Here is a 12,762-nt window from a genome sequence, read left to right on the forward strand (position 1 = left end):
AGGGCACCACTGCAGCTTGCAAATCTTTAACTAGAGTTCAGCATTTTAAATTTTTTTCTTTTAATGTAAAAATCAGAAGTGAAATGTAATTGATATGCAGGGAAACCCACAAACCTGTCTTTGCTGTTACCCCGTGTTTTTTGCACACAGGGGAACAGACGCATTTCCCCAGGACATTAAACAGTGAGAACTTCCTGAGGACTCTGCCTAATGCCCCGGCTGGCAGAATCTGCCCTCGGGTAGCTGGGACCTCTCCATCCCCCGGGTAACCCAGCATTTGACAGATGCTCTGCTGGCCATCTCTGGACATTAAGAGTTTCCTCCCTTTTTCCAGCAGCTTCCTTCAGACTCCCTCCCCAGGATGAAGTTACTGGGTCAAAGGCTGGGGCTTAAGGCGTTAGCAGACACCAAGTGGCTTCCATTTGCACCTCAACCTACCATCCTCTGCCCCCTCCCCTATACACACACGCACACTGCAGTTTTCTTGTCTGTGTAACAGTCCTTTTTAAGATGGGAGAAGGGGAGGAACAGCAGGAACAGTTCCTTAAATTGTGATGTGGCGGGAAGGAGGAGGCTCTGACGTTAGTCTCTCCCTTCAGCCATTTGTTTTATAAATTGCCTGCTATATTTTTATAAACATCTTGTCCTGGAGCAACCTGCCTAAAGGCCATGATAAAAAATAGAGAAAGACTAACAGAAAACTAAAAGCAATGGACACTCCTGACAAGATACCATGCACAAAGTCAAAAGGAAGAGCCTGGGAGAAATGTCTGTGACATGTATGACAGTCTTCAGACCCATAATAAATAAAGAGCTACTATAAACAAACAAGAAAACAGCCCAGGAGGAAAATGGTCCAAAGATTTGAACCAGCATGGAAGAAACCACCAGTGATCATATGAAAAGGTGCTCAACCTTACTGGTAACCATGCACGATAAAATAAAAAGTGAGACCATACCGTAGTAAAGCTATGAGCAAACAAGGGGGGGGACTCCTATATGCAGAGAGCATTTTGGCTGGATCCAAATGACCTTTTAGATACACTTTCCCTGTAGCCCAGAGATTCACTTCCAGGTACTTGTCCTACACACACATGTGAAACGGCACAGGTACACAGGTATCCCCTCCAGCTTCACCAGGAGCAATATGGGTCTGGGTGAGTGGAATCACAGCATGGTTGTACAGTGGAATTCTCTGCAGCTGAGAAAAAGAATGAGGACGCACCCTACACAGACATAAATTCCCCAACATGTGCTAAACGGCAAGTTACAGAACCACATATGGTATGATCCTATCCCAGACACAGAAAAATTAAAACACTATTTTCCAATGTATACGTATGTAATTTAACAGACTCACACGTGGAACATGACGGAACCCTTCAGAGCAAACTGCAGAGACAGCTACCTCTGCAGAGGATTAGGATGGAGGGCAAAGGTCAGGGGTGACGTTCACATTTCTCTGGTATGTATATGAACCGTATCAATGACTTACAGTGAGACCACAGTCTTTTATTACTTGTAGAATAAGTGTTTTTAAGTCCTTTAAAGTGGGGGTGGGGGATCAACCTCCTTTCATGGGCTTCCATTTCCTCACCTTTAGAAAGGGGATAGGGATGGAGACCTCCCTGGCGGCCCAGTGGTTAAGACTCTGCGCTTCCACGGCAGGGGGCGAAGGTTCAATCTCGGTCACGTAACAGATGCCGCCTGCAGCACGGTGCGGCCGAAGAAAAAGGGGGCGGGGCGGGGATAGATAATTCCAGCCCTCCTAAACTGGCTGTCGCGAGGGCTTGATGAGAAAGGATAGGCGGGTAGCAAACTTCAGCTGCTGCTCTGAACGTGACACGCCTGCAGTCAAGGTGCCTGCGGTCAAGGTCCGCCTCCGTCACTGCAGTGCAATGGGCCACCTCCCCCCACCAGAAACCCAAGTGCAGCCCTCCCTTCCCACACCCAACAGCGGCAGGCCCGTCTCCTCTGCCTACTTCTGTAAGCCGCTGCTCACTCCCGGGACGGACGGCTACCCTGCCTCTGCTGGACAGGCCCTCTGCCACGCCCTGGCTTCCCAGCAGGCTTTGGTGGAGACGAAGGCCCTGGTACCCACATCCCTGTGTGCTAGAGGGGGGACAGGCAGAGCTGCCCCCAGGAGGGAGACAAGTCACACGCAAAGCCTGAGGTGTTGGTCAGAAGGTGCTTTATTGAAGGGCGGGGGCTCCAACATCTCGCAGCAGCTACAACCTGGGGACAGAGGGGAGGCTGAGGGTAGACAGGGGTGCGGGGCCCCACATCCTCATCCACGTGACACCCCCTCTTCTGGTGTGGGCCCTTCCATTTCCCCTCGGGGACCCTCCCTGGCCTGACTCTGCGGTCAGGTGGCTCTGGCAGGCTGACCCTGTCCCAGGCCTGGCCAAGGGAGCATCGCTCCATCACTGGCCACGGCGACCGGGTCTGGGAGGGCCCCGGGACCGCTGGGGACCACTAGGGAGAAGGGGAGTGCCGCTCACTGGATCTCGCGGAACGCCCGCTTCTCCACCAGCTTCACTTTGTACTTGCGCTTGAACCTGGGGGAGGGAGAAGAGAGCAGTCGGCGACCTCAAGCCCCTCCGGCGCGGGAAGGTTCCCGATGCCCGCCCCGCATGGCAGCCCCCGGCTCTCACTTGGCTCGCTCCCGAGGCTCGATCATGTTTCTCCTCTGGAAGCTCTTGAACCGGTCACGGAGGATGTTGCCCTCAGGCTGCGAGACACGGACAGGGAGGCCTCAGCGGGTGCCAGGCAGAAACCCTACGGCCCTGACCGCTCCACAGGGTCCAGTGTGGTGGTGGTGGGGGGTGTCAGCCCCACAGTCCCCCCATTAGCCAAGGCCCCCAGTCTGGCCTCACGTACACCAGGGGCTCAGCCCGGCCCTGAGCTCATGGGGTGACAGGTACTGAGCCGTGGGCCGGCCCTGAGCTGGGTCTGGAAGAAGCAACAGGAAGGAGGCTGGAGAAGGGGGAGTGGGCGTGGCCGGCAGAGGGAGCAGCAGGGGCAAAGGCGGGGTCAGAAGAAGAGTGCACGGTCGGCCCACTAAAGTACAGGTGGCCGGAGCCCCAAGGCGCGCCGGACCACACAGAGTCCGTGGAGCACACAGAGTCCGTGGAGCACACAGAGTCCGTGGACCACACCGAGTCCGTGGCCGTGTGAGGAGCTGGAGGCACTGGGGAGCCACAGCAGGTTCTGAGTGGGGGAGGAACAGGGTCTACTTTGAGCTTTAGGAAGACCCCTCTGGGACTGAAGACGCTGAGAGTGGGGGCCGGAGACCAGGGGCTACAATGGGACCTGGCCAGGAGGAACGGTCTTCTGAGGGCCCCAGGCTCCAACTATCCATCACTCGGCCCCTCACCCCCGGGGACCCCGTGCCCTCAGCCCCCAGGCATCAGCCCAACCAGCCCAGCCTGGGGGCAGCCATGATGTCGCCCATAGTCCCTGGGGGACGTGGGGAGCAAGGATGGGTATCATCACCAGGCACGGGCGTCTCCCCTACAGCACCCCAGCCCCCCAGCCACACAAGTACCTTCAGGGTCCTGAGTGAGTCAGACAGCTCCGAGCTGAGCTGCACGTCAATGTCGGGGTCCTGATACCTGGGGAATGCGGGGCGTCCGGGAGGGGGGGGTCAGCCTGGCCCAGGACACAGGCCAAAGACCCCTCTTGGGAACAACAGGCTGGGCAGTTGGGTTGAGAACACGGAACTTTGGGGGAAAGAGATGGTCTCCCAGGAGGGGCCCAGGCTGAGCAAAGATAGGAAGGCGCCAGATGGGGGATTTGGACCCCTCCCGGCCTCCCAGGGAGCCCCCAGCCCGGGCCTCACTTGAGCCGCCCCAGCCGGCGGGGTCTGTCCGCCTCTGCCAGCCGCCGTGCCTGCCGCCGCTCCTGCTGTCGAGCCAGCTCCGCCAGCCGCTGCGCCACCTGCGCCTTGATCCCTCGCAGCCTGAAGACCTCCTGGTGCCGAAGCCGGGCGGCCCGCACGGCAGCCTGCTGCACCCTCTGCGGGGACGGGCGAGGTCAGAGGCCAGGCCGAGCACGACCCGGCCCCGGGGGGCCTTTCCTCCACCTGCTCCCAGGTCACAGCAGCTGTTTCGCCACAGTGCTTGCTTTCTTTTCTTTTTTTAAAAAATTTATTTATTTGTTTTTGGCTGCATCTTTGTTGCTGCGTGTGGGCTTTCTCTAGTTGCGGCGAGCAGGGGCTACTCTTCGTTGCAGTGCGCGGGCTTCTCATTGTGGTGGCTTCTCTTGTTGCGGAGCACAGGCTCTAGGCGCACGGGCTTCAGCAGTTGTGGCTCGTGGGCTCTAGAGCGCAGGCTCAGTAGTTGTGGCACACGGGCTTAGTTGCTCCGCAGCATGTGGGATTTTCCTGGACCAGGGCTCGAACCCGTGTCCCCTGCATTGGCAGGCGGATTCTTAACCACTGCGCCACCAGGGAAGCCCAGCGCTTGGTTTCTGAACCGACCTTCCTTACCCGTTTTTCTCTGTCTGTGGTTCATAAACCCTCCCCACCCCCCACCCGAACATCATCACCAGGGCAGCAGGCCTGACCTGGCGTGTTCCCCGCTGCATCCTCTGAGCCCAGAGAGGCATCTGGAGGATGCCAGGAACTAGGTCTCAGCTGACAAAGCAGCTTCAAGGATCCCAAACAGCCCAAAAGAGCAGGCTGCCGACAGGAGAAACCAGGCTGCGGGACCGGGCAGAGCAGACGGGGCCCACGGTGCTCACCAGCATCCGGGCGGCCTTCTCCCGCCGCCGCCGCTGCTCTGTCTTCTTCTCCGTGGAGACCGGGCGGACGGCTGTGGGCGAGGCCTCTGCTCGCGCGGCCCGGTCCCCTCCAGCCTCGGGCCCCTCATCCTGGCCCTCGCCCGGCTCCCCTTCCCCGTCCGACTCCTCCAGCAGCCCCTGGCACATCTCCTGGAAGGCAGACTCCTGGGGGGAGGGGGCGGGTCAGGTGCACGGCAGGGAGCGGGCGGGCAGGGGGGGTGCGCGGGCCCGGCTCACCTGCGTGGCCGCCTGCTCCGAGGCCGGCGGGGCCAGCCGCCGCTCCAGCTGCTCTGCTGCCTTCTGCCGCCGCAGCTCCACCTCGTGGGCCGCCCGGAGCAGCGTCTGGGAGGGGGCGCGGACGCAGGTGAGGACCCAGGCCCTGGAGGCCTCTCCTGGGAGTTACCGACCCGGCCCTCTTACCTCCCACCTGCACCCCCACCCCAGGGCTCAGCCCACCCCCTCGACGGCCCAGGCGCCCCCTCCTCTCCCTGGCCTCCCTGCACCGGCCCAAGGGGGTTTCTAATCCCTAACCTCCCGTCTGCTCTGCCCGTTCTCTCAAAGGACAGTCTGGTCTCTACACACTGCAGGGTTCCACTTCTAGGAAGTGCCCTGAACAGGCACATGCACACAGACAGGAAGAAGTCGTGGATGCCCGAGACCAAGGGAAATGGGGAATCGGGGGGTGACGGCTGATGGGCGTTAGGTTTCTTTCTGGGGTGATGAAAATGTTCTAAAATTGACTGTAGTGACGGCCGCACAACTCTGCATATACTAAACACCACTGAACCGTGTCCTGTAGGTGAGTGAATCACATGCGTGGAAATCGTATCTTGATAAAGTGATTATGTTAAAAAAGAAAGAAACAGAAGAAGACAGCATCTCCCGGTGAGCAGCCTCTGCGCGCAGTTCCTCCGCCTGCGGCCGGCCTCGTCCTCTCAGTGCTTCGCGCAGCGCTGCCGGCTCCCGTAGATGCTGTTCCCCGGGAGAGGCACGCGGCCCCCCGTCCCTGCTCAGCTAAGAGTCTGTCTCACGGTGAACAACGCTGAACAGCATTCACAGGAGCACCTGCGTCTACTCAGCGACCTCGATTTCTCTCCAGGAACCTGAGCTCCCAAAGGGCGGGGGTTTGTCCCCTCTCTGTTCGTGACACCTGTACCCAGCAGATGTCTGTGAGATAAACACTGACTCTTGCCACCAGCTCTTCCTGTTGCTAAACTACCTTCGCCCTTGCACAAAGCTTACTCGGTCACACGTTTTGTTGCCAACAGTTGAAAGCCTTTTGCATTTATGTCCCACAGAGTTCCTGAAAGGTACCACGGTCTCACCCATCTCTGGGCCTTTGCACATGCTGTTCCCTCCGCCTGGAACACCCCCCTTCCTTCCTCTCTTACCATAACAAACTGCCCCCCCGTCTCAGCTCTGATGCCCCCTTCTCTAGCAAGCCCTCCCTGACTCCCAAGGCTGGGTCTGATGCCCCCCCCGTGCCCTTCCATCCCACCCCTGCCCACTCTGGGTCATCACTGTCTGGGAACAGGTCTGTCTCCCCGACTGGACCACGAGCCCTGGGAGGGCACGCCAACCAAGCGGCCAAGCACCAACTGAGAGGCCTGGCGGGGCGGCGTACCTGGTGGTCCTCAAAGGATGGGTTGTAGGAAGCTCCCGCGGGCGTCACCTCCACGGCAGGCGCCTGGGAGGGCTTGGTGTGGAGATGCTGCGGCCGCTGGAGGAGGACGAGACCAAGAAAGGGTAAGGCCCGGGAGCGCCATGACTCAAGCTCCGACAAGTGCTGGGACCCCGGGCCCGGGAGGCGGCAGAGGCCTCAGCACGGCACACGGCCTTCAAGCTAGGAGGTGCCTGCGGCATCCGGAACGATGGACAGCTGGTACCGCGGGCGCAGCAACCCCAGGACGAGCACGCAGGGACCCTGCTTGCCTTTCCTGAGTAGGGTCCCTGTCGCCAGAGCGGTGGGGGGGGTGAGACTTGCAAAACCGTACGGTACGGTCATCAGGCCATCACTGAGATCGGCAGCTGTGCTCGGCAGAGGGCACGAGGTTCTGCGTCTGTCAGCGCAGGACACCACAGACAAGGGCTGACGGACACTCAGAGTGTCGCCCTGCGCCCCCGGGAGCTTGGGAGAAACGCAGGGCCCCGGGCTCACCTGAAACCCGCTAACCAGAACCTGTGCTTTAACAAACCCCCAGGGGCCCCGAGTGCACGCCCAGCTCTGAGCAGCAGCTCCCGGTACGGACTTGCCGCGCCCCTGCCCGGCCGGCCTCCACCCCAGCAGAGGCCCCCCGTCTCCAGCAGAAGCCTGGGGGTCGCCCCTGACGCCCCCTGCCCCTCCCCACAGCCAACTGCCCGCCAGGCTGGGTGCTTCCGCCCGAGGACTTGCCTTGGGTCGCCCCCTCCACCCCCGTGCTGGGGTGCCCGCCCCCACCTGTCCCACCTCCTCAGAGCACCCCACAACCCCACCGCTCCCGTGTGCAAAAGCACTTAGGATAGACGCCCACAGCCCAAGTGGGCTCCCCGCAGCCTCCTCCCACGCCCGACCAGCGGGCCTCCGCACCCTACAGCCCCCCCTCGCCGGAGGCTCTGCCCTCCCATCTCTGCAGGCTCGCTCGCTCCACCAGGTCTCCGGCCCCTTAGTACCATCTTACTTTCCAGTGAAGGTTTCCCTCCTCTCCCTAAAGCATGTCCCACTGGCCTGCCACCGCTCTGCTCTGTGCCCCGGCGGCGGGACTGCCTGCCCAGCTCCAGCAAGTGGGCTCCGGGTCACAGGCCGGTCGGGTTCGGACGCCGCGGCCCCACGGCCCGAACGCTCCCCAGCCCCGGGCTCTGACCCCTATCGCCCCGGACGCCCTTCTGACGAATTCTCACCTTCACACCTTTCTTCTTGGTCTGCTCCAGGAAAAAAGGGTCCTGGCGCTCCAAGGGCCGGTCCAGAGGGTCTGCGGAGGCAGCGAGGGGCGGCTGCTGGGGGAACATCGGGGCCCTGAGGGGCTCCCTCCCAGCCCTCCTCCCTTAAGATGGCAGCGAAGCACTGACCGGAAGACGGCCCGGGAAGGACTGACTCTCAGACCCCAGACGGCTTCGAATGCCAGGCAAACGAGCACGTGGACGGGGTCCAGAAAGCAGAAGAGACCCAAGGCGGAAGGGCAGGAGCCGGCCACTTGGAAAAGGGGAGCACGAGCGGGAAAATGGTGCCACTTCAAGACACCTGACTCTGCCGAAGACCCTCAAAGCAACGCCCGCAGGGCGCCCCCCTCAGATACGGTGCGCGGCAGCAGGGACACTCACTGTCTTTGACCCAAAGGTCGTAGAAGGGCCGCTCGACCGTGTCCTGGGGCCCGGGCTTGGCTCTGGCCGCAGGAGGGTTGAGGAGCCGGGCCTGAGCCCTGCGCGCCTCCCGGGGCAGTTCGCCCTGCTTTGCCAGCCTCTCCCATAGCTGCTGCTTCCGCTTGAGCTTCCTGGCGTTGGGGACCTGGTGGGCAAGGACGCTGGGCCGGGGAGAAGCGGCGCAGGCGCAGCGGGTGAGGCGGGCTCCCCCCGCCCCCGCCAGGCAGCCCAGCGTCTCCTCCCTCCACAGGGGCCTCCTCAGGCTTCCCTACTCCTCACTCGATCCAGCAGCTTCGGAGACCATCTCCCCGTGTCTGCCCCCAGCCCAGGCCTCTCTCCTGAGCCCCAGACCTGACAACACAACAGCCCCTGGGGCCCTTGCCCTGGCTGTCTCCCAGGGACCGCACACACCATTTCAAAACCAACCTCAGCGTCGCCCCACTGTCCGCCCCATCAGCCGTCCACGCCCCACCCCCACTTCAGGGGTCAGCCACTAAGCCCTGCCTGACCCACACCCTGGCCGTGGCTGCCCACCCAGCCCCCCCTTCCATCCCCAGAGCCCTCGGCCCCGTCCAGGCCCATCCTCACCCGCCCAGCCACAGCGCCCTGGCCCCAGCCTCACTGCCCCCAATCCGCTCTCCAAAGCGCAAATCCGACCCCATCCTCCCCTCCAGTGCCCTTCACCTATCACCCTCCCTCCCCAGAATTCCTTTAGGGTCAGGAAGTGAGTAGGGCCTGCACAGAAGGGTGTGAGGCCAGAACCAGAGGAGAAGGAGGGTCTGGGGGTGGTGGGACACTCACTCTTTGGGTGCAGGAACCTTGGATGTGTTCTCTAGGATGAGGTCGATCCGAAGGGGTTTCTTGAGAAGCAGCGACTTCTTCTGACCTTTGGTCCTCTTCTTGTTCAGCTCTGGGGGTGGGAGAAAGGAAAGAATTAAGGCCTCAGGCCTCCTCACTACCCAAGACCAACTTCCCACTCCCCTCATTCCAGCTCCCCTGGAGACCTGCATCCCAGTACAGACCAGGAGGCCCCAGGCTGACCCCAGGCTCCCACCTGAGGAAAGAGGCCCCTGCAAAGGCAGGGCCCAGGGTGCCCAAGCTGTGACTCCCCACACCACACCCATTTCCTGGGCCAGCTGGAGGCAGCCCTGTGCTGGGGACACAGAGGAGTCAGACCCACAGCCCTGCAGACAAGGGGCTTCCAGAGGCAACAGGGAAGTGGCCACAGAACCATTAATGCTAACAAGGAAGAAAGCAGGTGGTCAGGCGACATGAGGCCCAGGGAGCTGGACTCAGGACCCAAGACGGCCGATTCTTAGCACAACAGCATTTTCTGCTTTTACTTCTAAAGCCTAATAGTAAAAAGAACTCTAGAACAAAACATACTAGGATCGAATCCGCATCCTTCCATTTGCTAAGGGACCTCATGAGAGTGACTTTGCTCCTCTGTGCTGCCAAAATGAGGTTTAATGCCTGCCTCACAGGATCAGGCGGAGATGTATCGGGTTGACTAAAAACGTCGTTCGGGGTTTGCCATAACATCTTACGGAAAAACCCAAACCAACTTTTCGGCCAACCCAATAATTGCAGCTGACCATTGAACAACAAGGGTTTGAACTGTGGGAGTCCACTTATACCAGGATTTGTTTCAATAGCAAATACTACAGGAACATACGATCTGCAGTTAGTTGAATCCACAGATGTGGAACCAAGGTACAGAGGGCCGACTACAAATCACACATGGATTTTCGACCCCATGGAACGTCAGTGCCCCCGACCCCTGCACTGTTCAAGGGTCCATCGTATTTCAAGATCCCACAGCACAGTGATCACCCGTGGAAGCACGCAATCACTGTTATCCTTCTACTTTTTTTTTTTTTTTTTTTAAAACCTAAAGCAGAATCTGTAACGACTTCCTCGCCTGTTCACCAGGGCAGCTCCCTGCCTTCCCCTTCTGTTCACAGAGCAGATCTCCTCACTCCTGTGAAAGTCAACCTCTTTAATACCCCTTCCTTACCTGCTCCCTCAAAGACCGCTCTCCTCCAAGAGGTCCTTTCATTTCCCTTAGACCAGATCCCTTGACTGATCTCATACATGCTCATAAAGGCCATCCTGCTGTTACAGCAGCCTGACATTTTGCTCATTAAAGCTATCGGCTTTCCGGTTAAAACGGACCCCTTAGCTTTTCTAGCCCCTCCTTAAAACAAATTGCTTATTCTTCATCTGTTTTTCCAGATATTGACAGTAAACCTTATTACTCACTAAAGCAAACCCTAACTTGCTTCTCCTCCACTTGTTTTAGAAGGTCCTGACCCTGCATTTTGGCAAATTAAAGCAAGCAGGTCAAGAGGAGTCTCTTACCAACTTATTCAAGTTGATCCTTTTGTTCTCATTAAAGGACAAACATCTTATTGAGTAAAACAGTTATGATTCTACAACAAGTCCTTGACTTAGTTTTCTGCAAATTAACGGAGACCTCCTGATTTATGATTATCTACTCAACAAGGCAGATCCCGACTGGATTCTCTGGGCATTGAGACCTCTCTGAAACCTCACAAAAAAAAATGAGTTCTTTAGGTTAGTCCCTAACTTGCTTTCTGTTCCTTCCAGATCCTCTTGTTTATATAGTAAAGACCTTTTTTTGCAGGTCTTTGCCACCCAAGCCACGTCATTAACACAGATCCTTTTAGAGGCTGAGGGAGCCTCAATAAGGACTAATCATTGCCATACACCCGCCAAAGAAACCCTTCCTCACCTTCATTCTTGGAGCCAGTGTCCACGAAGAAGAGTTTTTCATCGGGGGCCTCTGATATCAAGCCACTGGGAGATGGAAATTCAGAATGTCAGCCATACATGTGGGGGAGAGGGGCACGAAGCTGCGGAAGGAGCAGGTTTAACCTCTCCGGGCTCGGCTTTCCTGTTATGCTCATTCAAGTACGATCTTCCCGCCTGGGACCCCTCCAGGCCAGAGCCCCTCCCTCCAGTTTGCAGATTTTACTACTTAAAACGCACTAGGGCTTCCCTGGTGGCGCAGTGGTTGAGAATCTGCCTGCCAATGCAGGGGACACGGGTTCGAGCCCTGGTCTGGGAAGGTCCCACATGCCGCGGAGCAACTGGGCCCGTGCGCCACAACTACTGAGCCTGCGCGTCTGGAGCCTGTGCTCCGCAACAAGAGAGGCCGCGACAGTGAAAGGCCCGCGCACTGCGATGAAGAGTGGCCCCCGCTCGCCGCAACTGGAGAAAGCCCTCGCACAGAAACGAAAACCCAACGCGGCTAATAATAAATAAATAAATTAATTAATTAAAAAAAAAAAAAACAACGCACTAAACTAGGCTGGGTGCATGGTACGTACTGATACCGGAAAAGTGTGGTTTACCTGGATTCTAATTTAACTGGGCGTCTTGCACCCGGTGACCCTATTAAGCCCCCCAGGCTGTCACCCGGAGTTCCCAGTCCATCCCCTCGGCTTCCCCAGCGGTGCCGGACAGGGGCTCCCAGGCCCCCGGAAGTCCCCCCAGGCAGCTCGGCCTCGCACCCCGCCACACAGAACGTGGCCCAGCTGTCCGCAGTCCCGCCCCACTCACCCGCTCGTGCGCTCCTGCAGCCGCACGTCCTCCAGGAACTGATCGACCTCCAATCCCAGCGGCTCCTGAGCGAGCCGCCGCCAGCCCCGCTTCTTATTTCTTGGGCCTCGCCGCCGCCGCCTCAGCGCCGGGTCCACCGAAGTGGGCCGCAGCCCCAGGAAGCCGGAATCGGCCTCGCTTTTCGAGCACTGCCCGCCGCCACCACCACCCTTTCCCACCGCCATCTTGTTAAAGGAAGAACTTGCTCTCCGGCTCCCGGAAATCCGGTTTGGGGCATGCGCGCGCCGAAATCCCGCCCCCTCCCGTGACCTACTTCCGGCTTCCGCCATCTTGGTAGGGTGGCTGGAGCCGCAAAGGGGCGGGGAGGCTACTATCTTGGTAAAGGATAAATGGCTCCTCCCTCTTCTGCAGATTCCGGTCCGCCCCAGGTTGTAGGTTTGGGGCTCTAGCCTTAGGCGAAACACCTTTCCCGGCCGCCTAGGAATACTTTTAAAATCTGAGTATCATTTTTAATTTGTTGAATTTTTTAAAAATCTAGTTTTCTTAAAAAAGAGAAGTTATACCCGTCAGTGGCAGATTCGGCACACGAGACTTTCCAATCTCAGAACGTTTGACCTGTCAATGTTCCAACCCTAGCATCTTGGAAATCAGAGAGTTTTCGGAATGTCGAGGTTGGGAGCACAGAACATTACGTGCGAGAAATGTTAGAAACATACATTATTAGAACCCTAGAAGCACAGGCTCAGAATCATTAATCTTGGGTAAGCTACATAGTTGTGCCTCAGTTGCTTCATCCGTAAAATGGGGGCGATAATGGTTCATCTGCCTCATAGGTTGTTCTGGAGATTAAACAAGGTAATATATACAAAACCCTTAAGACTGCCGGGATCTAAATGTTAACTATTGTTATTACCTCGCCCCCTGAGACTTTATCTTAGAATCAATTAATCTATGCTGTTTACAAATAAGGAAGGGAGCTCAGATGCCCTTGGGCTCTGGCAACCATCCGTAGGGATCCAGAGCCTCATAAGGCCGTTCTCCACTCGAAAAGGAAAAAGG

The 12,762-nt window shown here is 58.2% G+C and overlaps 1 protein-coding gene and 1 non-coding gene across 3 annotated transcripts; both read right to left on the reverse strand.

Annotated features, from left to right (window-relative positions):
- Window positions 1-2,174: 2,174 nt before the first annotated feature.
- NOP53 (NOP53 ribosome biogenesis factor) lies at window positions 2,175-12,032 on the reverse strand. 2 transcript variants are annotated; one of them, XM_059904575.1, is made up of 13 exons: window positions 11,704-12,032; window positions 10,874-10,938; window positions 8,920-9,028; window positions 8,080-8,279; window positions 7,660-7,730; window positions 6,407-6,502; window positions 5,020-5,124; window positions 4,744-4,947; window positions 3,842-4,017; window positions 3,548-3,614; window positions 2,655-2,731; window positions 2,502-2,558; window positions 2,175-2,235 (listed from the first exon to the last, which is right to left on the reverse strand). In XM_059904575.1, the coding sequence occupies exons 1-13, from the start codon at window positions 12,030-12,032 to the stop codon at window positions 2,229-2,231; spliced, it is 1,563 nt and encodes a 520-aa protein (XP_059760558.1). In that variant the 3' UTR covers window positions 2,175-2,228. The 2 variants fall into 2 exon arrangements, with proteins under 2 accessions (XP_059760558.1, XP_059760559.1); XM_059904576.1 differs by lacking the exon at window positions 2,175-2,235 and having other exon boundaries at window positions 2,498-2,558.
- LOC132354395 (small nucleolar RNA SNORD23) lies at window positions 3,391-3,501 on the reverse strand. Its single transcript, XR_009499264.1, has one exon. It is a non-coding gene; the product is annotated as a small nucleolar RNA SNORD23 (small nucleolar RNA).
- Window positions 12,033-12,762: the final 730 nt, after the last annotated feature.

This window comes from Balaenoptera ricei, chromosome 19 (genome assembly GCF_028023285.1).
Source record: "Balaenoptera ricei isolate mBalRic1 chromosome 19, mBalRic1.hap2, whole genome shotgun sequence".
NCBI lineage: Eukaryota > Metazoa > Chordata > Mammalia > Artiodactyla > Balaenopteridae > Balaenoptera > Balaenoptera ricei.

Bases quoted from the DNA above. Each gene is read 5' to 3' on its own strand.
- NOP53 (XM_059904575.1), bottom strand. From the start codon at position 12,032: ATGGCGGAAGCCGGAAGTAGGTCACGGGAGGGGGCGGGATTTCGGCGC. The intron at 7,731-8,079 runs GTGAGTGTCCCT...CTGCCTCCGCAG, and splicing joins CGACCTTTGGGTCAAAGACA to ACCCTCTGGACCGGCCCTTG. The intron at 3,615-3,841 runs GTGAGGCCCGGG...CGCATTCCCCAG, and splicing joins CGCCGGCTGGGGCGGCTCAA to GTATCAGGACCCCGACATTG.